Source organism: Coregonus lavaretus, assembly GCF_964263955.1.
Source record: "Coregonus lavaretus genome assembly, chromosome: 33".
NCBI lineage: Eukaryota > Metazoa > Chordata > Actinopteri > Salmoniformes > Salmonidae > Coregonus > Coregonus lavaretus.
Genome location: NC_140020.1, coordinates 30,767,992 through 30,791,776, shown reverse-complemented (window position 1 = coordinate 30,791,776; position 23,785 = coordinate 30,767,992). Strand labels below are relative to the sequence as shown.

Here is a 23,785-nt window from a genome sequence, read left to right as displayed (position 1 = left end):
TGTCCCTTAATAGTGACAGGCTATAAAACAGTCATACTACTTTACCTGAGCAGGTGGCAAGTGGAACATAAGAGTGGCCAAAATCTGCGAGACCCCGACGAGAAAGTGCATCTTGAAGGAAAAAAATTTCATTTTTGGCATTCAAATTTTTCAACATATATGCTAGGCCTATTTCACAAAATCTGAGTGGCTGTCGGCATTGACAGTCCTCAGTCAAGGTACAGCGATGCGCGTATTATCGACCACTGTAGAAATGACGCGATTGAGAACAGATTGAGCGCCCCTTGGATGACCATCGCTGACGGTGAAGAGCAGTCAGAGGAGGACCGAGTTTTTGTAAGATACTAAATTGCAGCGCTTGGACATAGCCTAATCTAAAGGTGATTAGTGAAATTCAATTAGGTTACTTTTATCAAAGCGTTCCATTGTCCCCACTTATGGCATGTGCATCTAAATGGTTGTCGTTTACCAAAACGAATTGAGATTTTGGATTAACATTTTAACAGACAATTTGAGTAATGTGTTTTACTTATTATGCTTTTGTCTCCTGTTTATTAATTTTTTACTCATTCACTCTGAATGCCTTTGCATGACGATTAATGAATACACCAGATGTGTAATTATAAGTGATAGGATATGATACTTAGTGATTTTTGATGAGGGAACGAACATGACAGTTCATTATTGTGACATGTGCAGGAGAGATATGAGTACCGGCCAGTCCTCCCTCATGCTAAAGCCAGATTGATGACCTTCAGCATCTACAAATTCTCATCATCCATTTATTTTCCTAGATAATGAGTGAATTAGGATAATGAACCGGATATTGTGTTTTTTCAAGTGCTCAAAACACTTCATAAGGAAGGAAAGCATCATCATCCAGATCCAATATATGCAGTATTCTCAGAGCAAATTTTTACCACCCAAGTTAGAGTAGGTTAGAGTGAGTTGGTGCTTCTGACCCCATGGCAGCGGCTAGTCTTTACAGTGGGTGAGGGTGAGTAGATTAGAACCCTCCTCTGCAAGTAGACACAAACACACCTTATCTGTCTGGACGTGTGACAGTGAGGGTGCGTTTACATGACTACAGGAATGAAGGAGGAGGATCTCTTTCAGACATTCTGCTCATATTTGGAGCGGTGGCATGATAACCTCATCATGTCTGGGGTAAGACCAGACAGGGACCACACTCTGCGGGCCAGTGTACATACACAATTCACTGTGCATGTGCAACTCATAGGCCATGCTACTCACACCTAGAGAGAAAGATTACCTTCCATTGTGGTCCTCTGTAGCTCAATTGGTAGAGCATGGTGCTTGTAACGCCAGGGTAGTGGGTTCGATCTCCGGGACCACCCATACGTAAAAATGTATGCACGCGTGAGTGTAAGTCGCTTTGGATAAAAGCGTCTGCTAAATGGCATATTATTATCTCCATCCATGATAATGGTACAGCTCTGTTATTAGTTACAAGAACAACTCTCACACCCAATGATGATGTATATACCTACTGGGCACAGAAGTCAGTTCAATGTCTATTTTTTATATACATTTGGTTGAGTTGTCAACTAACGTGAATTCAATGTGAAATCAACAAACAAATTCACCATCACGTTAGATTTAGGTTAAAAGTTGGGTGAAAAAAAAAGAAATTCCCTTACATTGATTAGTTTTTGTAAATCCAATCAGTTTTCCACATTGATTCAACGTCATCACATTGCAATTTTTGGTTGAAATGACGTGGAAACAACATTGATTCAACCTGTTTTTGCACAGTGGGCAGTTACTGGTAGTGGACCTGTGGACTCATCATACATTTCTGTTGTTAAAACCAGAGTGATAGACAACGAGCTAAATAGGTAGGTTTGTTTTGAATGTGTGTTTGGAGGAGAGATAACCAGGATAGATGATCCCCTCCCTCCTTTTCTCCCTCCTTTTCTCCCTCCTTTTCTCCCTCCCTCCCTCCCTCCCTCCCTCCCTCCTTTTCTCTACAGCCCCTCCCTTCCTCCTCCCTCCCTCCTCCCTCATTCCCTCCCTCCCCCCTCCCCCTCCCTTCCTCCTCCCTTCCTCCTCCCTCCCTCCTCCCTCATTCCCTCCTGTTCTCTATCCCTCCCTCCCTCCTGTCTCACACATCTCACTTGTCACTTACTCTGGGGTGTTTTGTGTGTATACAAGAGTGGTAGACACTGTTATCCTTCTGAGTGAAGTATACTGTATACAATGGTTTGCCTCTTTCACCACAGCCCTATAATTAATTGAATTGGGAGAAATCCACAATATGACTGAATAGAACAGTATAGGAGTCAGTCGGTCAGCTTCTTACTCCGGGAGGGTCCAATAGCGAGGTCAAAGTTAACAGCTGTGACTTTCTGTCCCTGGGAACTGAGTTGACGCCCAAGTCCCACTCCCAGCCCAGCCCCAGTGATTTGTGATTCCCCAGTCTCAGAGGAGGGAAACCGGGGAATGGAGACCAGGCTTTGGGGTGGAGGGGTTGGTGGAGTTTTCCCAAGATAGAGCAACAGCAGGTGGGACTAAGGAATTTCAATAAATTCCCTGGTTTTCCCAAAATCCCAGTTGGAGGATTCCTGGAATCAGGAAGGAATAAGCAGGTAACCCGGAACCAGGATTTCTGGAAAACCAGGGAATTTTGGGAAAGTTTTGCAACCTTAGATGGGACTATTCTACATTTATGTGAGTGTCTCCATGGGATACCCATCTCCATATCCCCAGATGTGTACAGAGACATTACAGAGAGAGAGAGAGGGGGAGGGAGAGAGAGAGAGAGAGAGACTGAGAGAGAGAGAAAGAGAGAGAGAGAGACAGAGAGAAAGAGAGAAAGAGAGAGAGAGAGAGAGAGAGAGAGAGAGAGAGAGAGAGAGAGAGAGAGAGAGAGAGAGAGAGAGAGAGAGAGAGAGAGAGAGAGAGAGAAGAAGGCACTCAACAAATTACGACGGATATGTGCCGGGGAATTGTGCACAATCTTTTCCCCAGCACATGTTGTAAATATCTTAATTCATTGAGTGCCTTCTTGTATTATATTCTTGCTAAATAACCACCCCCCCCCAAAAAACTTGTTAAATCCACTTCAATCAGTGTAGATGAATGGGAGGAGACAGGTTAAATAATGATTTTTAAGCCTTGAGACAATTGAGACATGGATTGTGTGCCATTCAGAGAGTGAATGGGCAAGACAAAATATTTAAGTATCTTTGAACGGGGTATGGTAGTAGGTGCCAGGCGCACCGGTTTATGTCAAGAACTGCAACGCTGCTGGGTTTTTCAAGCTCAACAGTTTCCTGTGTGTATCAAGAATGGTCCACCACCCAAAGGACATCCAGACAACTTGACACAACTGTGGGAAGCTTTGGAGTCAACATGGACCAGCATCCCTGTGGAACGCTTGACGCCTTGTAGAGTCCATGCCCCGACGAATTAAGGTGTTCCTAATGTTTGGTATAGTCAGTGTATATCATGTGTATATGACGAATAAACAAACTTGAACTTGAACTTGAGAATAGAGTTTGCCAAGAAGTGCTTAGTCAGATTTCTCCTAACATGGAGCGGAGGCTCAGGAGAACAGGAGTGTGACCCTTGGGTGGTCTGGGTCAGGAATGTCCTGTTGGGTTCAGTGTCACTAACATATAGTATAGGTGGTCGTGAAGGGTCACAGGGGAGACCCCCACAGAGATAGCTCCGGGGATGACTAAAGAGCGAGAGAGAGACATGTTGTGTGTGTGCGCGTGCGTGTGTGTGTGTGCGTGCGTACACTATTGCTGTGTGTATATCTGCAGAGATTAAGTCAAACTGGTGATTGGACTCTGAGTCTGAGCTGTAGCAGATTTCCCAGAGTCTCTGCCAGTCTTTTGGGTAATGACGCCACATCAGTTCCCAGACAGACACACAGTAGCCACCACCTAAACAGTTTATGATTTATTTGACCTCTGAGGCCAAACAACCACAACCCGACAGACACACACCTTGGTTCCACTATGGCGCCTCCTTGTGGGCGATACATGTTGTACTCAAAACCTGGACATTTTGGTGTTTGAGTTCATTTCCCCCAGACAATATATGGATCCCAATGCCCATATGGGATCTATAATCCACCAGATTGACCAAACCAGATCAGACAGGTTCATTCAGGGTTGATTTAATGATACAGTCAAACACAGGCACATGGACGCCAAAGGGATCTCAGCTATATGATTGCATGTCATTGTGGAACTCGGAGGTGTGTGTGTGTCTGTGTAAACTGATATGAATCCAGGAGGATAGAGGACCTGGAATAAAAAACAGTCACATTGCATGTATTGCACACGATCATACACTATGACTGTGCTATCCTTTATTCATGCCAAATATGGATGATAATTAATGTTTCAATGACTTGCATGAAATAATGAATAGATACCCGCACAATGGTCTCAGTGAGTTGGTGCATTATGGTCCCATTGTTTTATTGCGCAAAATTTCGACCCGAAACAATGAAGACCATATCAACATTCTTTTTTTATCTCTCCGTCTTTATGACATAAAAAGAGAAGTCAAAGCCACTTGGTGCTTGCTTGCCAGACTCACTACTGTCACACAGTATTAACAGTACCTAGCACTTTTATGATGATTACTTTGGCCTGGTGTTCATTACTTTGGAAGTAAAGGGGCTGGGATATACCCCTAAACTATCTTCAAACAATACCCCTGACTGCTGTCTCCTCACATCCTTAAAGAGTGAACATTATTCATGTTCTCCAGTATGCTTTCTAACAGTGAAGCAAGCTGTGGGAATATCTGTGTGAAACATCACTTGAAGGCTCTGGAGAGTGAGAAAGAAGTCTCATGAAAGACTGAGGGGGCAGAGTGACATACACAGACAAGACAGGAAAGACAACATGAAGGAAAAGGAAACGGGCAACAGCGGGAACGTTTCAGGAATGTTTATTTAAAGCTATTTGAGTTGATGCATTACAGATATGAGCTCTTAGGAGATTGAAACTGATATTATAATGGTTTACATGGCAAAGAAGAAACAATAAATAAATGGCAAATAAAACACTTAATATTTGCTGAAAAACAATGCCTGGGGGTAGCATTCACAATGACTACATAAAGAGCAACTTGACAAAGCCAAATTTGAATACTGAACTGCAACTGATCTGGTTCACCTACAGTAAATTTTCTTACTGACAGTTTTTGAAATACAGCTCCACAGCATGTTTTAATATGAAAAGTGTCCGTTCAGCAAGGAAAACTGAGTCAAATCCACTGAGTCAACAAATGGCCACAAATCTGTTCAAGACCGCCTTGTGTACAAGGATCTGGGCCAGGAACGTCTCTCCCTGACCCCTGAATCCATGGCCACAACACAGTTCTCTCAATTAAAATGCTGACTACTGTATCAGTGAGCTGTAGTTTAGCAATAAGTGAGCAGAGTCTGGATGGCAGTGTGGCATAGGTCAGGACGAGTCTTACAGAACAAGAACAGGCACATAAAGACTGACAGAACTAAAACTACAACCCCCATAATCCACAGCCATCTGGGGGTTGAGATGCTGGCTGCATCTCCATAGTCTAAAGTGACTTTGTGGCCTTGTCTCCTTTGTCGCAGGATTTTGCAATACTGCTCTCACCACCACCAATTCTGTTTAGTACAGATGAGGGGAAGAGCATGAGGACAGGAAGCCACAATAGACTATTGAGACGCACCTATAACATCTGGTAGGTCTGACTTGTTACGTCTGGGATGAGTTTGTTGTGTCTAGTGTGGACTACTTCTGAAATGGCACTTTTTCCCCCAGGACCAAGGCCCAAAGTAGTGCACTATTTAGGGTATAGGATGACATAGCAGATGCAGACTAGGAGTAGACAGTGTCTGATCTGGTGGTTTATTTCTCGGTGGAGAAGGCTCGCTTCATGAGCGGTGGTGGGGTCTTCCCTGCATCATAGACTGATTCTGGGGGCGGGGAGCTGAGACAGCACCAGTCTGGGATACGGCCTGTCTGGTTGTAGTAGTCACGGGACACGGAACGACTACCCAGGATGTCCTGCAGTGCTCCAAAGATTGCTCCTACACAGGGAGAGGAAAGCAGGAGACACAGGGTTATTCACAGCTTAGTTACTACTGTATTCCTACATCCATCGGACCCATACAGCTCTACAGTGTATAAGGACAAGGTTGGTTATCAGACTAATCTGTGTCTCACCTCCGAGCCATGCGGTGCAGTTGGGTTTGGCTGGAGGACTGTGCAGCCTGAAGCTCTTGGTGGCCAGGGCGTCGCGGTACTTGGGTTTCTCCACCAGGAGGCGTATCTCAGCCAGGAGCCGGTGCAGGAAGCCAGGCATCATGGCCGTGCCCCCGATGATCACCAGGTTCTCAGACAGAGCCTTACGAGTGTCGATGGGACACTAAGGGGGTTAATCAGATGATAACGTGTGGTTACAAATGTATCAATCAGTCATCTTTTCTCAAATGTACTGTTCACAAACTTAACAGCAAGCTGGACTTCAACTCCCAAGCTGGTTATTAATGTCTATGGGACAGAAATGGGTGTTTAATAAGATTTTTTTTAAACATATGATGAGAAGAAATTTATCAATTGTTTTTCATTTTTCGCCTAAATCAGTTGTGCTTGATAAGTGCTTCACAGCAAAATGTGCCAAGCAGAGGCGACAGTGGCAAGGAAAAACTCCTTAGGGCCTGGGTGGGAAGAAACCTAGAGAGGAACCAGACTCTTCTGACTAACCAGGTAGAAGTAGTTCAGCATGCATGCAGTATGGCCGTAATGTATACATGTACTGAACTTACTGCATTAGAGAGGAAAATGGTCATGCACGATTATAAATGCAGACATAGGCTCACATGGACATGAGCATGATAAACGAGGGCCAGGTTGCTGACTTCACTGCGGCCCTGTTACTCCTGAGCAGGACAGAAGTGCTGGTCTCTCAGGAGAGAAATCTCATTGACATTGTAAACTGTAGAGAAGTGGAGTGGACTGTTAACTAGCTTCATGCACTGCCTGTCACACTAGTCCACTGAGACCAATGAGTGCTTATGTTACTGTGCTTGACAGAGTGAGTGCAGCACAAGCAATAGGCCAGCAGCAAGAGTAATGGAGGCTGCTCTGCCTCTTGAGATTAATGGTCTGTCGTTGGTCTGATCTGGCTCCTCTCATAGGAACCAAGCCGATTTCACCTCAGCGAACCAGAGAGGCTGGAAGTGTTGCTATGGTAATAGGGTTAAAGTAAGTATCTCGTACGTTTCGGTGGGAAGCGTTCTTCATCACAAAATGGAAGATGAGGAAGGAAGGAATTATGGAATGGCTGATTTTAATTAGAAGACGCAGATGTCTGATGAAAGGTCGTTGTGACCAAAGCAACATTGTCCAGTAATTACTGATGAAGAGTGTTGCAACTTACGAATTCAGTACCCACATATTTCGGCAGCATCTCATCTCTTGCTGTTTGAGCAGAAAGAAACCATTTTCCTTTCTAAGGCACAGATTAATATATGGTATTTTTCTAGATAAATACAAATGTTACCTTGACCAGAGCGTCAAGCACAAGCGACGCCACACTCTTCTCCTCGTTGTCCTGCTCAAACAGCATCTCCATCACAGAGTCCCTGCAAATCACAACAACCCACAAGTCACTCAGAGTCCCTACAATACATCATCTTAATTGTATTACGATTCCCTACAAAACAGAACCATCACGTCACTCAATAGACCCTGCACTAAAGTGTTTGCAAAAAGACAACCCTTATTTCATTTAAATTCCAAGGGGAAATTGCAGCGTCTCATTAGCCGCCGTTGAGAAGAGCAGACAGACACTCATGGTGAATGACCTTGCAGAGACAACCCAGATTCAATAATAGAAGGTGACCCAGATATTAAAAGAGGAGACACAGAACCAAATATCTAGGTTTGAAATGTTCTGGACATTAATAAAATGGACAACCCATTTGCTGTGTCTTGTAATTGTATCATTACTTGTATTCAGTTGAGGATATGTTTCATCGTTTTCCACATTGCTAGTGTTAGTAAAGTGTAACAGCTATTCAGGGGGGTGGGGGGACCAGAGGACAAACAGCTACCTGATTGGTCCCTTAATATGCAGAATCTTCTCCCCATCCAATGGGTAATCAACATCAGGGGGTGGTGTTGGACGCTACAGGGGGAAGAACATGGATGTGAGGGTCTCAAATGCACTGGACTATAATACTCACCACACTAACTTTAATGAATGGCATTTATTGGAAGAACACAGCAATAACTACTCTTTGAAATACCGGACACAATCCAAACATAGACATGACATAGTCAAATATCACTGACCTTAGCCGTTCCCTCCAGGTTAAACTTGGCCTCCTGGATCTTCAGGCCTCTCTGTAGGTCACTGACGAAACAGGTCCTGACTGGATAACAAGACAACACAAACAGCATTCGAGGGTCTACGTGAATATGCTAGCACCAACATACATGAATCAGGTGAAGATATGTTTGAAAATAAATTTGCTTTAGCTGCCCTTTGTAGCAAAATCCATTTAATTTAACTGCCAAACAGGAATCCCGTCCCAGCATTGTCTGTTTTGTCTGTATGAAGGCAATAAAAACAAGTGGTTTCAGTCTCTTTTGAACATACCCTTGATATCCTCTACAACCTCCTCTGGGATGGAGCCTGGGAAAGAAATATAGGATAAAAAGAAAGTGACTTAGCCTCCCTAAAACACAAACCTCACATAGAGCCCTTCATTTCACGTCAACGCTCCTACTACTGTACTAAATGATTGTCTCATTGCAGTCGAATGGGGCACGCCATGGGGGGTGCATCTGAGACAAGGAGAGGAAACCACATTCGACTACAGAGGTGCACTCATGGGTTTAGGAAGTTTGGCGAAAGTGAAGAGAGTGGATTATATCCACTCTTGATAAGTGCAAAGCAGTTCACAAGTCTCAATTTGATATATACGTTTTACATGCTCCAGATATGTTTGCTACAGTTTAATGTATGCATTCATAACAGTCGAGCCAATGCATAGTCTACATCAGTCATTTGACTGTAATACTCCATTCAGTCGTGCCGTGGTTCTGCAGTGGTGAGGTTCAGTAGTGCAGAGAGAGGTGGTCTATGCTATGCCTGTTTTAATTATTGATGCCTATCCGAACTGCCTAGCCCTGCGTCAGCTAGCTAGAGAGCTACTGCTGCTCTTCATAATGATTCACTCTCAGAACAGAACAGAACCCCCAGGATACAGTACAGAAGGAGAGAAAGGAGGCCATGTGTATATACAGGTAAAAGTCAGTAAATTAGAATATTTTGAAAAACTTGATTTATTTCAGTAATTGCATTCAAAAGGTGTAACTTGTACATTATATTTATTCATTGCACACAGACTGATGCATTCAAATGTTTATTTCATTTAATTTTGATGATTTGAAGTGGCAACAAATGAAAATCCAAAATTCCGTGTGTCACAAAATTAGAATATTGTGTAAGGGTTACATTTTGAAGACACCTGGTGCCACAAAATAATCAGCTGATTAACTCAAAACACCTGCAAAGGGCTTTAAATGGTCTCTCAGTCCAGTTCTGAAGCCTACACAAACATGGGGAAGACTTCAGATTTGACAGCTGTCCAAAAGGCGACCATCGACACATTGCACAAGGAGGGAAAGACACAAAAGGTTATTGCAGAAGAGGCTGGCTGTTCTCAGAGCTCTGTGTCCAAACACATTAATAGAGAGGCAAAGGGAAGGAAAAACTGTGGTCAGAAAAAGTGTACAAGCGATAGGGATCACCGCGCCCTAGTCAAGATTGTGAAAAAAAACCCATTCAAAAATGTGGGGGAGATTCACAAGGAGTGGACAGCTGCTGGAGTCAGGGCTTCAAGATCCACCACCAAGAGACGCTTGAAAGACATGGGTTTCAACTGCCGCATACCTCGTGTCAAGCCACTGTTGACCAAGAAACAGCGCGAAAAGCGTCTCACCTGGGCTAAGGAAAAAAAGAGCTGGACTGCTGCTGAGTGGTCTAAAGTCATGTTTTCTGACGAAAGCAAATTTTGCATTTCCTTTGGAAATCGAGGTCCCAGAGTCTGGAGGAAGACAGGAGAGGCACAGGATCCACGTTGCCTGAAGTCTAGTGTAAAGTTTCCACCATCAGTGATGGTTTGGGGTGCCATGTCATCTGCTGGTGTCGGTCCACTCTGTTTCCTGAGATCAAGGGTCAACGCAGCCGTCTACCAGCAAGTTTTAGAGCACTTCATGCTTCCTGCTGCTGACCTGCTCTATGGAGATGGAGATTTCAGGTTCCAACAGGACTTGGCGCCTGCACACAGCGCAAAATCTACCCGTGCCTGGTTTACGGACCATGGTATTTCTGTTCTAAATTGGCCAGCCAACTCCCCTGACCTTAGCCCCATAGAAAATCTGTGGGGTATTGTGAAAAGGAAGATGCAGAATGCCAGACCCAACAACGCAGAAGAGTTGAAGGCCACTATCAGAGCAACCTGGGCTCTCATAACACCTGAGCAGTGCCAGAAACTCATCGACTCCATGCCACGCCGCATTAATGCAGTAATTGAGGCAAAAGGAGCTCCAACCAAGTAGAGTATTGTACATGCTCATATTTTTCATTTTCATACTTTTCAGTTGGCCAACATTTCTAAAAAATCCCTTTTTTGTATTAGCCTTAAGTAATATTCTAATTTTGTGACACACGGAATTTTGGATTTTCATTTGTTGCCACTTCAAATCATCAAAATTAAATGAAATAAACATTTGAATGCATCAGTCTGTGTGCAATGAATAAATATAATGTACAAGTTACACCTTTTGAATGCAATTACTGAAATAAATCAAGTTTTTCAAAATATTCTAATTTACTGACTTTTACCTGTATATATAATTCAAAAGAGAAGAGTCTCTCCTTCCTTTTACATCACGCTATAACAAGGACTTCTGAATACAAAATGTTGCATGATTGATTCACTCAGAGAGAGATTATAACTTTCTTCCTTTCTTTTACCAATGGAACACCAGCATCATTATGAAACTAATTTTGAAAAATTAATTAAAAAGATTGTCAACAACAGCTATTCACAATGCATGATATAGCCACAGAAAACAAGAGGATCCATGTAGCAAACTAACACCGTTTATACAATGACAAAGCACTGCATCAGTTGTGAGGTAAGTTGCTGGTGTTATTGACTAGTATCTTTCTGATGTGGGGGTCTTACCAATGACTGTAGGTAGACTCTGTCCAGTACTGGAGTCTGAGTCTACTGTACACTGTTCCACCAGGAGCCCATCCAACTCCCTGAAGGATAGAACACACACAGCCACTTAGAACAAAGGGGGACAAGTACCTCTGAAAGCACACACCTTGATACACTTGATTCTGTCAAGGCAGGCAAACCAAGAAATTGCGGCTTGAAACACACAGTTCTCAAGAGGTGAACAACAGGTTGTTTCCCTGAAGTTCAGTACGTGAGACAAGCAAAGTAACACACACGCAAACAGCTTTGCATGATTACGCCATCTAAAAAAAAAAACACACGCACACTACTTACTTATGAATGGCCTTTCCACCCAAAGGCAGGGCTTCCCAGGCTGGCAGGATGGGGATGCACTCATACACTGGCAGCACCAATGTCTCTGTGTAGCCACAGTCCATCACCAGGCCTGAGTTGATGCCCAGAGACATGATGGACATGAGGTGGCTGGGGGCAAACAGCACCGAAGGCACCTGGAAAACACAGATGCATCATGGGTAAGAGACAAATCCAAAACATCCATCGCCTGATCTGAAAATAAAAAATAATTTTGTCTTCCACCTACTGTTAGGAGTAAGCAATATGGAGATGGCTCCATCTAGCTTCCCAATTGGCTTAGGGGAGCATTGCATTCACTATTTTGCTTACACCTATCTAGTCAGGGTGGATAGGGTTTTTGTACCAGGTTCATTACATCAGCAACCACCTGCCTCCAACAAAGTGGTTCTAGACATAATAGACATATAGATCAGTGGTCTCAGACAGTACCTCAAACTGTTTGAAGAAGACCTTGGTGAGAGTTTCTCTGAAGTGGGAGGGGCAGAGGATGGACTCGATGATTACCACTCTCCTGTCACGAGGGTTCACCAGCAGATGCCTGGGCAGGGGGGGAGTAGACACAGACATGTATTCTAGACTACACAGTCACTCAATCATCCATGTTATTATGACCTGGGATGCATCTCCAAAATGGCTTCCTCCCCATGGTTACTTTCAGGTTATCACAATTGATGTGTAAGTCATTACACACACTACTATGTCAAAAGAGCCTCACCTGAAGTAGAGCATGTGGATGAACTCCTTGAGGTTGGAGTAGAGCTCCTCTGTGTTGATGTTGTACTGAACTACTTTGATAGACTGTGACAGAAGACACACACCGTCAGAAATGGTTATAGGCGAGGCTGTCCATTTTAATATGGTCTGTCAATAAGTTAAATACCACCAGTCATTTGCTCAGTAACTAACTCACCTGTTGTTGTCCCGGCTTCTGGATCTCGCTGGGAATTATGAACCTGGGCCCCGTCTCTCCAGCAAAGCCACATCTGCATCATCATACAACCATTTAGTTTGATGGGTGAAATCATTGACACTTGTCAGACAGTGTCAATACTCATTGAGCCCACATTCATTGACAAAAGGCCTTAGTGTGTGTTAAGGTACAGTAGACAGACACAGAACACAGAAGCAGAGTTGTCACTGAGGGTCTCATCTGATTCTCATATGATCTGCCACAGGCGCCAGACTGCTGCTGTTCGCCAGATAGCCAACTAACGTTAAACATTGCTAGGTCTTTTTCAGCACAAAGCATATTACTAACACATTTTGGCTAACTAAATAACGTGCTTTAAACAGTGGACAGTCGGTCTATATTTACTTAAATCCATGAAACCTCTGATTGATGTTCATTACTTAGCAGTTATGAATGGCAGTGGCCAATGTTGCTAACAGTAGCTAACATAGTCAGCTAGCTAAAGTTAGCTATGCCAGCTAACAACATAGCTAGCTAGCTAAATACTCACTTTGTGTAGGCTGCTCCTAAATCAATGACTACTGCAGTTTTCTCCCCTCCACTCCCCAAACCTTCAAACAAGGGCATTTTAACGTTTATATGTATTTAATCGTTTCCGATATGGAGAATTTACTAAATATACGACATGCAAGTGCAATGACATTAATTCCTGTTGGGTTGGGCTGTGTCCTTTCAGCTTGAGGAATGACGTCCGTGAAACTCGCCTGATTAAAAATAGTTTGTCCCGCTGTAAATTAATTTATGGGATGATACTTTTATGTTATAAATGAAATCACACAAACATGTATAATACATAAAAAATATACCAGTCTATAGTCATATCCAAATACTTATAAAAGGCCCTTGTACAGCCTATATATCCAGTGGCGGCTGGTGAAAGATATTCTCGGTGGGGCTGTGCCATACTTTTTTTTTCCTGTAACCATCGCGATATATTTTAACACAAACTGCAGGACAGCAGTGCTCAGTGAAACATTCAGTAATTATTTAATGCCAATATTAAAAAGTTGAGGCATTCTTACACAAAAACATATTACACAAACCCAAGCCTTTCATTTGCATTTAAAGTGAACTTTTCACCATTGGTAGTAAACAGGCAACGCAACAGGCATGCTGTCAGAACAGAGTGGAAAGTGGACAATAACATGAAATTATTATAAAGTTTATAGGAAATCTTACACTGTATAAAAGGATGTATAATATAGAAATGGATATCAAGTGGATGAACTCAAACCTTTGACTGGAAGAATAGCATACAGTATTTTATGATCATACTAAATGTGACTAATTGTTAATGTGCTCCAGAACTGCAACAATTAATTGATACAAAACAACATATATACAGTAATATTAGCAAAGACACTATTAAGACTTTCTAGAGTACCATATATAACTGGATTTTTTATGCTAAGGTCAACTATATACAAAGAAACATGCGGCCAGAGCTGCTCTGTGTGTGTGTGTCTGTCATCTTATTTGTACAGGAATTTTGCCCGTCTGTCCTTCTGAGTGGCAAACCTCTCAATGACCCTTTGATTAAAGTCAGGAATGTCCCTGACAAGTTTCTTCTCCATGGAGAGCATGGCCAGAGCGTTCAGGCGATCCTGTGTCATGCTGTTTCTCAGGAAGGTCTTGATCCTTTTCAGTGTAGAGAAGCACCTTTCTGACTCAGCAGTTGTCATGGGTGTGGTGATGAGGATCTTGAGGAGGCTGGCAGTCTCTGTGAAAGTGCTCTGAAGGTTGTTCTCCATGAAGAACTGGTACAGGGGCACTGCACCACTACAAGCCTTGAACTCACTGTTCTCATAGATGAGGGACAGTTCGGTTTTGAGCTTGGCCTTGTTCAACATGGGGTACGCCTCCACGGTTGTTTCAAGCGCTGTATCGGGGAACTTCACACTGTGTTGTGGGAACAACTCTCCGTGCAATAGTGTTGCGCTGATGAGGTGCTGGGTGAAGGAGAACCTCTCTTTGGCATGACTCAGGATGGTATCACATACCTGTAAAAGATACATCATCAGCTTTAATTTGCAATTAAGCTATTTTGATGCAAGTGATCCTGACTGACACATGCCTATGTCCAACTCAAGTATATGATTACCAAGGTGCTGATTGTTCAGGGTTTTGGCTACATACTACCAGGCCTGAAAAAAGTTCTAGGGGGAAACACTGACAATTACACCACAACTTACCTCTATAGCCAACCTCTGTTGTTCTCCTGGTCCCAGCATCCTCCGTCGCTTGATGGGCTGTTGCTGCTCGTCAGATGCGCTGTCCCCACACAAAGAGGGAATTGAGGCCCTGGGTCCAAAAAATAAAGTTTAATTTGATAACTTGCAATCAGACTTCTTAACTCACTGTAATTCCCCCTCAACACACAACCAGTGACTTTTATATATATATATATATATATATATATATATATATATATAGACAGACAGACAGACAGACAGACAGACAGATAGTGTGTATATACACACAAACTATGTCTAGTAACTGCTTTTAACCTGTGATGTACATAATTAACTGATGTTATTACGTTTTAAAGCCTTTTTCTATTACATTTGTGAGAGGGATGCAACATCATTTTGTTCTGCTGTGCACTTAGCAACAGTGGCGGCTGGTGAAAAATATTCTCGGTGGGGCTGTGCCATACTTTTTTTTTCCTGTAACCATCGCGATATATTTTAACACAAACTGCAGGACAGCAGTGCTCAGTGAAACATTCAGTAATTATTTAATGCCAATATTAAAAAGTTGAGGCATTCTTACACAAAAACATATTACACAAACCCAAGCCTTTCATTTGCATTTAAAGTGAACTTTTCACCATTGGTAGTAAACAGGCAACGCAACAGGCATGCTGTCAGAACAGAGTGGAAAGTGGACAATAACATGAAATTATTATAAAGTTTATAGGAAATCTTACACTGTATAAAAGGATGTATAATATAGAAATGGATATCAAGTGGATGAACTCAAACCTTTGACTGGAAGAATAGCATACAGTATTTTATGATCATACTAAATGTGACTAATTGTTAATGTGCTCCAGAACTGCAACAATTAATTGATACAAAACAACATATATACAGTAATATTAGCAAAGACACTATTAAGACTTTCTAGAGTACCATATATAACTGGATTTTTTATGCTAAGGTCAACTATATACAAAGAAACATGCGGCCAGAGCTGCTCTGTGTGTGTGTGTCTGTCATCTTATTTGTACAGGAATTTTGCCCGTCTGTCCTTCTGAGTGGCAAACCTCTCAATGACCCTTTGATTAAAGTCAGGAATGTCCCTGACAAGTTTCTTCTCCATGGAGAGCATGGCCAGAGCGTTCAGGCGATCCTGTGTCATGCTGTTTCTCAGGAAGGTCTTGATCCTTTTCAGTGTAGAGAAGCACCTTTCTGACTCAGCAGTTGTCATGGGTGTGGTGATGAGGATCTTGAGGAGGCTGGCAGTCTCTGTGAAAGTGCTCTGAAGGTTGTTCTCCATGAAGAACTGGTACAGGGGCACTGCACCACTACAAGCCTTGAACTCACTGTTCTCATAGATGAGGGACAGTTCGGTTTTGAGCTTGGCCTTGTTCAACATGGGGTACGCCTCCACGGTTGTTTCAAGCGCTGTATCGGGGAACTTCACACTGTGTTGTGGGAACAACTCTCCGTGCAATAGTGTTGCGCTGATGAGGTGCTGGGTGAAGGAGAACCTCTCTTTGGCATGACTCAGGATGGTATCACATACCTGTAAAAGATACATCATCAGCTTTAATTTGCAATTAAGCTATTTTGATGCAAGTGATCCTGACTGACACATGCCTATGTCCAACTCAAGTATATGATTACCAAGGTGCTGATTGTTCAGGGTTTTGGCTACATACTACCAGGCCTGAAAAAAGTTCTAGGGGGAAACACTGACAATTACATCACAACTTACCTCTATAGCCAACCTCTGTTGTTCTCCTGGTCCCAGCATCCTCCGTCGCTTGATGGGCTGTTGCTGCTCGTCAGATGCGCTGTCCCCACACAAAGAGGGAATTGAGGCCCTGGGTCCAAAAAATAAAGTTTAATTTGATAACTTGCAATCAGACTTCTTAACTCACTGTAATTCCCCCTCAACACACAACCAGTGACTTTTATATATATATATATATATATATACATATAGACAGACAGACAGACAGACAGACAGATAGTGTGTATATACACACAAACTATGTCTAGTAACTGCTTTTAACCTGTGATGTACATAATTAACTGATGTTATTACGTTTTAAAGCCTTTTTCTATTACATTTGTGAGAGGGATGCAACATCATTTTGTTCTGCTGTGCACTTAGCAATAAAGTTAATCTTCAATAACAACTAGGCCTCTTCTAGAAATTGACCTGGTGGACACCTGAATAATTATTACAAACTGTGTAGTACTTTCCTGCATTATTATCAACGTCTGATTGTGTCTTCTCTTTCCTTTTAAAATACTAAAACAAATATAATTGTGACGGCTCTATGATAATCACTCACTTTGATGACCAGACACATTTAGGCTTTTAAACTGTTGTAAGTGAACTATTCATCTTTCTAACAACATCTTTATCAGCCAATAGTAAATATAGTTATTTACCTGATTGTTAGCATGCTGTCTGTGAACCTCTGGACAAGTGCTTTAATGAAGACAGGGTCGATGTTCCTCTTCTGCAGCTGGCTGAAAAGCATGTCCACATTTGGCATGATCTTGTGGAACAGTGCCAGGAAAAAACAGAAAGCCTCGTCTTCGAGCATCCTCACAAAGCCCCCCGCCTCTCTGACAGTCGGGGCATCAAAGTTCCCAGAGTCTCTGATGGTCTGGAAACACGTTAGGAGGTCATCCCTGTACTCGTACACAGTGTTTACAGCGCGACTGTGGAAGTTCCACCGTGTTGTAGAGGCTCTGGGGAGTCTATGCGCAACCACTTCGTCAAGCACGGTGGTTCGCTTGGGAGACCTGGAGAAGAAAGCAGAAAATCCTGCAAGGTCGGAAAAGAAAGTGCCGATCCTGGGGATGCGTGAAGTAGCCTGCTGCATGATGAGGTTCAGCTGATGTGCATAGCAGTGGACGTAGTGCGCATTTTCGTACACATCCACTATTTTACGCTGCACTCCGCCGGTGGCTCCCCTCATCACACTTGCTCCGTCATAAGCCTGGGCAATAAGTTTGGCCTTTTGTCCATGTGAGAGTATGGTGCTGAGCCTCTCCAGCAGCGCTGTAGCGATGGTGTCGGCGGTTGCGTTCTCGATCAAAATGAACTCGAAAAAACGCTCTTGGACGTTACTTTTAGCATCGATGTAGCGTATCACAAGCACCAACTGGCAGTGGGTGGAAACGTCAGTCGTCTCGTCAGCTTGAATGGCGATAAAATCAGCACTCTTTACTTCCTCCAGGATGTAATCCTTAAGCACTGACAGCATACAGTCCAACAGCTCGTTCTGTATCGTCTTTGACGTGCCCTTAAAAACGGTAGCTGTCTTCAGGTGCTCCTCCAGCACACTGTCGAGGGAGGCAACAAAATCCACTAAGCCCCGGAAAATGCCGGGGTTGTCCGAGGAGTCAGTCTCCTCGTGCCCACGCAAGGCCAACTCAAAAGCCCCACAGAACTTCACACAATCGATAATTTTGGATAGAATGTGCCTGTTTTTATCCACCTCCTCATTGTGTTTCCTCACCGCAATCCTGTGGCCGTCATCCAGCTGCGTAGCAATGTTCACCCTTCCTAATACAGCTAGCTTTACAGAGTTGTCCATGTGTGCCCTGGTGTTCTCATGTTTCTTTACCTTCTCTGACAGGTGCTTCATATCCCTCACTCCGGTACCTGTCCATGCTGAATCTGACCCCGTCGTTTTAAAAAGCAAGCACGGAAAGCAAAATAAAGCATTAGCATCAGTGCACCCAGCTAGCCAAGCCTTCCTGGTGTACCAGCTACGGGAGAAGCCGCGCATATACTGCTTCCCTTTCTCGCTAGCCTGCTGTCTGATTGAGAGGTCAGGTTGATCTGGGCCCAGCTCTTTCACCCGAACTTTCTCTGACAAAGTTCTCCTCTCAAACGGATCTTGGAGGAGAGATTTCACCGAGTTAGGGTTGGGTCTTGGAGGAGTAACGTTTGCGCTCGCCATTGTCGTCTAGTAAAAATGGCGCCACTGGAGCCCGGTCCTTATTTTATCAGGGGCGAGCTTGGGGCGATAAAATAATCGCCCTCCTTGGATTCGATTTAAGATCGCTGATTGGCTACATTTTATGTCATACATTCATATCTTAAATTAGCAATTGGCTTAACTGCTACGTAGACCCGCCTCCTCGGGGCACTTTCTGTATCGCCCAGAGCTGACGAGGCGTTTGACAGGCAGAGGAAAGGTTGCGAATATGATTTTCTATCATATCTTACACATATTACTGTGTGCATTCCATATTTCAAACACACAAATATTGACATACTGATGTTTTTATTATTATTATTATTATTTTTATTTATTTTTTATTTTATTTTTTAAAATAATTTTATTTAAGGGGGCGGCGCCCTAGTGCCCTCTATCGGCCAGCCGCCACTGTATATATCTCTATTTGCACATCATCTTCTGCACATCTATCACTCCAGTGTTAATACTAAATTGTAATTATTTTGCACTTTGGCCTATTTATTGCCTTACCTCCATAACTTACTACATTTGCACACACTGTATATAGATTTTCTATTGTGTTTTTGACTGTACATTTTGTTTATCCCATATGTAACTCTGTGTTGTTGTTTTTATCGCACTGCTTTGCTTTATCTTGGCCAGGTCGCAGTTGTAAATGAGAACTTGTTCTCAACTGGCCTACCTGGTTAAATAAAGGTTAAATAAATAAATAAAAAATATATATATATATGCACTGAGAATATGAACAATCTATAAAGAACATGAAATTCATTGCATAGCCTACCCCTATATTGTCCAAAGTATCTAGAAATGAAAGGATGAAAAGAGAGACATTCTGTGTTTTCTTTATTTGCCGAGGAAGTTATGCCTCGAGTAGAGAGACAGTTGGTCTGAAAATTAGTACGAAATTAGTAAATAAACTTTATTTTAGTCATTTCCTTACATTTGAGCTATTGTTTAGACTTCACATTTATCTTCAAGGAATGTATTAATTGCCATAAGGCAGGTAACGTTCTAAGAGACGTACAACACAGGTTTCAGAACCAAGGAGCTGCCATGAGGATCTACAAATAGAATTTGAAAACATTTTCCGCCACTAAAACAATTGCCTCTTATGCAACGCATTAAGCATGAAATATTACTGAACGTTCTTCATAAATCATATCTCTCCACGCGCTCAATCACAGAGCAGATCGAGGCACTCTGCCAGTTCAGCACCACAGGCGCGCGCATGCACACGCACTCCGAAGCGTACATTGTGTGATGCTGATTAGCACAATAATAAAGGCTATTCCTTCAGCTTGCTTCCGGAACGATATTGGCAACTTATTTATATTATATTGATGATGTTGTAACATACAACCCTTTGTTGAAAGGAAAGGCTGGTGGAAAAACATACCGCCCTTTGCAATGAGGTAAACATAATTCCAGTCTACAACTCTGGCAGGTAAGGACCATGCATTATACTGTGTGCATCTTAGCCTGTCATTAGACTTTCATCTTACCTAACCTATTTTTATTTATGTATTTTAAATCAAAAAATGATCTACGGTAATGCTATAACAATTGATAAGATGAGAAGCACTGTCTCTGCTGTAGCCTATGTTGCATAGTCACAAACGCACATATGAATACACGGGTTTAAATGCACTAGAAGACTACTTAGATCTCTTGGCATTGGATATGTACACTAAATTTTCCCTGCGCCGCAGTGGCTTGGCGTGGGTCTGGATGATGATGTTTGTTTACCGGAGGTCTATTAGAATCCTCATAATTGGCTCATAACATGTATTCTGGGTATCAAGCAGCAGGCTGCTCTCTTGACTCTTGTTGAGTGCATTAATTAACATTATTGATTAGCGATGGACCGCTTTGTGGTGAGAGTTAGAAGGTGTGTGTCTGTTTGTGTGTGTGATGTTGATGTCTGTGAGATATCTGTCTGACGTCTGACACACGCAGCAACACAGGGAGGCTGATGCAAGCAGGGTGTCTCCCAGGCAACCCAATGGGAACTAAAATCTAAAAAAAAATGTCCCTTGCAGATGATCAAAGTATGGCACCACTTACACGTTTTAGTGCAGTGTCCTATTCTCTTCATTACTTCCTATTTGAATGTCTTCTTCCTGTTATTATAATGGTATTACCGTTTTTTTCAAACGCTTTGGCGCAATTTTCACAATGCTTAGTACAACACTCAAAACAGATCATCAAAAAGATAGTTGTTTAAAACTCTAAGCACATTTTGATCAGTGTTTCATCTAGAAATACATGTTAAACATTGTAATACATGGTAATATAAAGTAATTGCCTTTCACAATGCAATACTCACATTGCTTTTGATATTATTGTCTTCTCATTTGTTAAAATACATTTTACTATTACTTAATCTGACTACTCTTGATTGATAATTACTTAACCATTTGGTAAACCTATAGATTTTAAACTGGTTTGTCTACACCGGATTTTGAGAACTACATCATGTACATTAACAACACCTGCTCTTTCCATGACATAGACTGACCAGGTGAAACTAGGTGAAAGCTATGATCCCTTATTAATGTCACTTGTTAAATCCACTTCAATCAGTGTAGATGAAGGGGAGGAGACAGGTTAAAGAAGGATTTTTAAGCCTTGAGACAATTGAGACATGGATTGTGTATGTGTGCCATTCAGAGGGTGAATGGGCAATACAAAATATTTAAGTGCCTTTGAACAGGGTACGGTAGTAGGTGTCAGGCTCACCGGTTTGTGTCAAGAACTGCAATGCTGCTGGGATTTTCTTTCTGAAGGCATTGTAAGTGCAATACAATACAGTAAAATACAATACATGGTTACAATACAGGTGAAAGATGTATGATTGACATCCCCATGAGTGTACCACCTTCCTTCAGGTCATGGATGAGGCATGCAATGACATCAATCCAGACCTACAGTACCAGTCAAAAGTTTGGACACACCTACTCATTCAAGGGTTTTTCTTTATTTGTAAAAAAAAATTACATTGTAGAATAATAGTGATGACATCAAAACTATGAAATAACACATATGGAATCATGTAGTAACCAAAAAAGTGTTAAACAAATTGTAAGGTTCTGTATTTATTTTCTTAGTCATCCTTGTGTTCTTGAACGTAGCCCTGTCTTTCATTTTTGTTCATTGATTTTACCTGTGTTAGTTACTCACCTGGTCTCATCAGCTCCTTATTTAGTTCAGTTTATTCTGTTTGTGCCTTGTGAGGTATTGTTCGTTTTGACTCTACTAAGCCTTTTCCTAGCTCGTTTGTGAGAACCAATTATAGCCTTCAGTCCTAGTTTTTGATTCTCCTGCCTGTTGGCCTACCTGTGTATGACCATTGCCTGCCTGTGACCACGATTCTTGCCTTCTGCGAAGGCGTAATAAACACCTGCCGCACTCTGTGCGTGAATCTACACCTTTTTCTCCCTGAGTATTCATTACACAAATGACAGCTTTGCACACTCTTGGCATTCTCTCAACCAGTTTCACCTGGAATGCTTTTCCAACAGTCTTGAAGGAGTTCCCACATATGCTGAGCACTTGTTGGCTGCTTTTCCTTCACTCTGCCCTCCGACTCATCCCAAACCATCTCAATTGGGTTGAGGTGGGGGGATTGTGGAGGCCAGGTCATCTGATGCAGCACTCCATCACTCTCCTTCTTGGTAAAATAGCCCTTACACAGCCTGGAGGTGTATTGGGTCATTGTCCTGTTGAAAAACAAATGATAGTCCCACTAAGCCCAAACCAGATGGGATGGCGTATCACTGCAGAATGCTGTGGTAGCCATGCCGTACTACCGCACGGCAAGCGGCAAGCGGTACCGGAGCGGCAAGCGGTACCGGAGCGTCAAGTCTAGGTCCAAAAGGCTTCTTAACAGCTTCTACTCCGAAGCCATAAGACTCCTGAACAGCTAATCATGGCTACCCAAACTATTTGCATTGTTCCCCCCACCCCACCCACCCCCTCATTTATGCTGCTGCTACTCAGTTTATTATCTATGCATAGTCACTTTAACTCTACCCACATGTACATATTACCTCAATTACCTCAACTAACTGGTGCCCTGCACATCGACTCTGTACCGGTTCCCCCCTGTATATAGCCTCCCTACTGTTATTTTATTTGACTGCTGCTCTTTAATTATTTGCTATTTTTATTTTGTACTTATCTCTTTTTTACATAACACTTTTTTTTTTTTTTACTGCATTGTTGGTTAAGGGCTTGTAAGTAAGCATTTCACTGTAAGGTCTACACCTGTTGTGTTCAGCGCATGTGGAAAATAAAATTGGATTTGATTTGATTCGTTCTGGAGAGAAAACCTGCTATTTATAGTTCTTTTAAAAGTGCAGGGGTTTGCTGTGTCAGGCTGTACTGAATGTGTGTGTTTGTGTACGTTTGTGTGTAGTACATGAGTGTGTGTGTGTGTGTGTGTGTGTGTGTGTGTGTGTGTGTGTGTGTGTGTGTGTGTGTGTGTGTGTGTGTGTGTGTGTGTAGAGAAAGGCATGGACTAGAAGCACAATAGCCAGAGAGGGGGATAGAAAACAGCAAGGGGTAGAGAGATAGTCCAAATTTTCCACAAAGCTGTTTAAGAAACTGCCAGTCTGCAGCATCAAAGGAAAGGCTGACAGAAAAGCTCATATAATTCTCCGCCTCAATTATCTTAGGATAGGGTTCAGCAATAAATAAGGGGTGAAATTCTCAAACTAATTCTCTATTCCTATGAGTGCAGTGTGCCTCACAGTCCTAATTCGAACACATTATTTTATTAACCTGGCCTCAATATCTACACGCTCCAGTTTAATGCACATATTCACAGCAGTTCTAAGCCATTGCATTTATCTGGAGCTGAATATATCTCTTGGTTTTTAACCCCTTCTCTTTCCTCAGCTGAATCTCCAGACCATTTGGGTGTGACCTGCCCCCCCCCCATAGGCTAGAAGGGAGGGCCGTTCTAGCCACTGCGACCGCGCTCTCCCTCTTCATGTTTACTTTGTGGTGAGAGTTGGGAGAG

General features: G+C 42.6%; 2 protein-coding genes across 2 annotated transcripts; both read right to left on the bottom strand.

Annotated features, from left to right (window-relative positions):
• Positions 1-4,919: 4,919 nt before the first annotated feature.
• LOC311108436 (actin-related protein 10-like) lies at positions 4,920-13,270 on the bottom strand. The gene is made up of 12 exons (XM_084151059.1): positions 13,075-13,270; positions 12,525-12,597; positions 12,330-12,412; positions 12,044-12,152; positions 11,573-11,748; positions 11,240-11,319; positions 8,641-8,676; positions 8,334-8,413; positions 8,093-8,166; positions 7,540-7,621; positions 6,201-6,402; positions 4,920-6,064 (listed from the first exon to the last, which is right to left on the bottom strand). The coding sequence occupies exons 1-12, from the start codon at positions 13,149-13,151 to the stop codon at positions 5,883-5,885; spliced, it is 1,254 nt and encodes a 417-aa protein (XP_084007185.1). The 5' UTR covers positions 13,152-13,270; the 3' UTR covers positions 4,920-5,882.
• Positions 13,271-15,299: 2,029 nt separating this feature from the next.
• LOC311108312 (zinc finger MYM-type protein 1-like) lies at positions 15,300-16,629 on the bottom strand. Its single transcript, XM_084150941.1, has 2 exons — positions 16,527-16,629; positions 15,300-16,334 (listed from the first exon to the last, which is right to left on the bottom strand). Exons 1-2 carry the CDS (start codon positions 16,563-16,565, stop codon positions 15,807-15,809), a joined length of 567 nt encoding a protein of 188 aa, XP_084007067.1. The 5' UTR covers positions 16,566-16,629; the 3' UTR covers positions 15,300-15,806.
• Between the last annotated feature and the right edge of the window lie 7,156 nt (positions 16,630-23,785).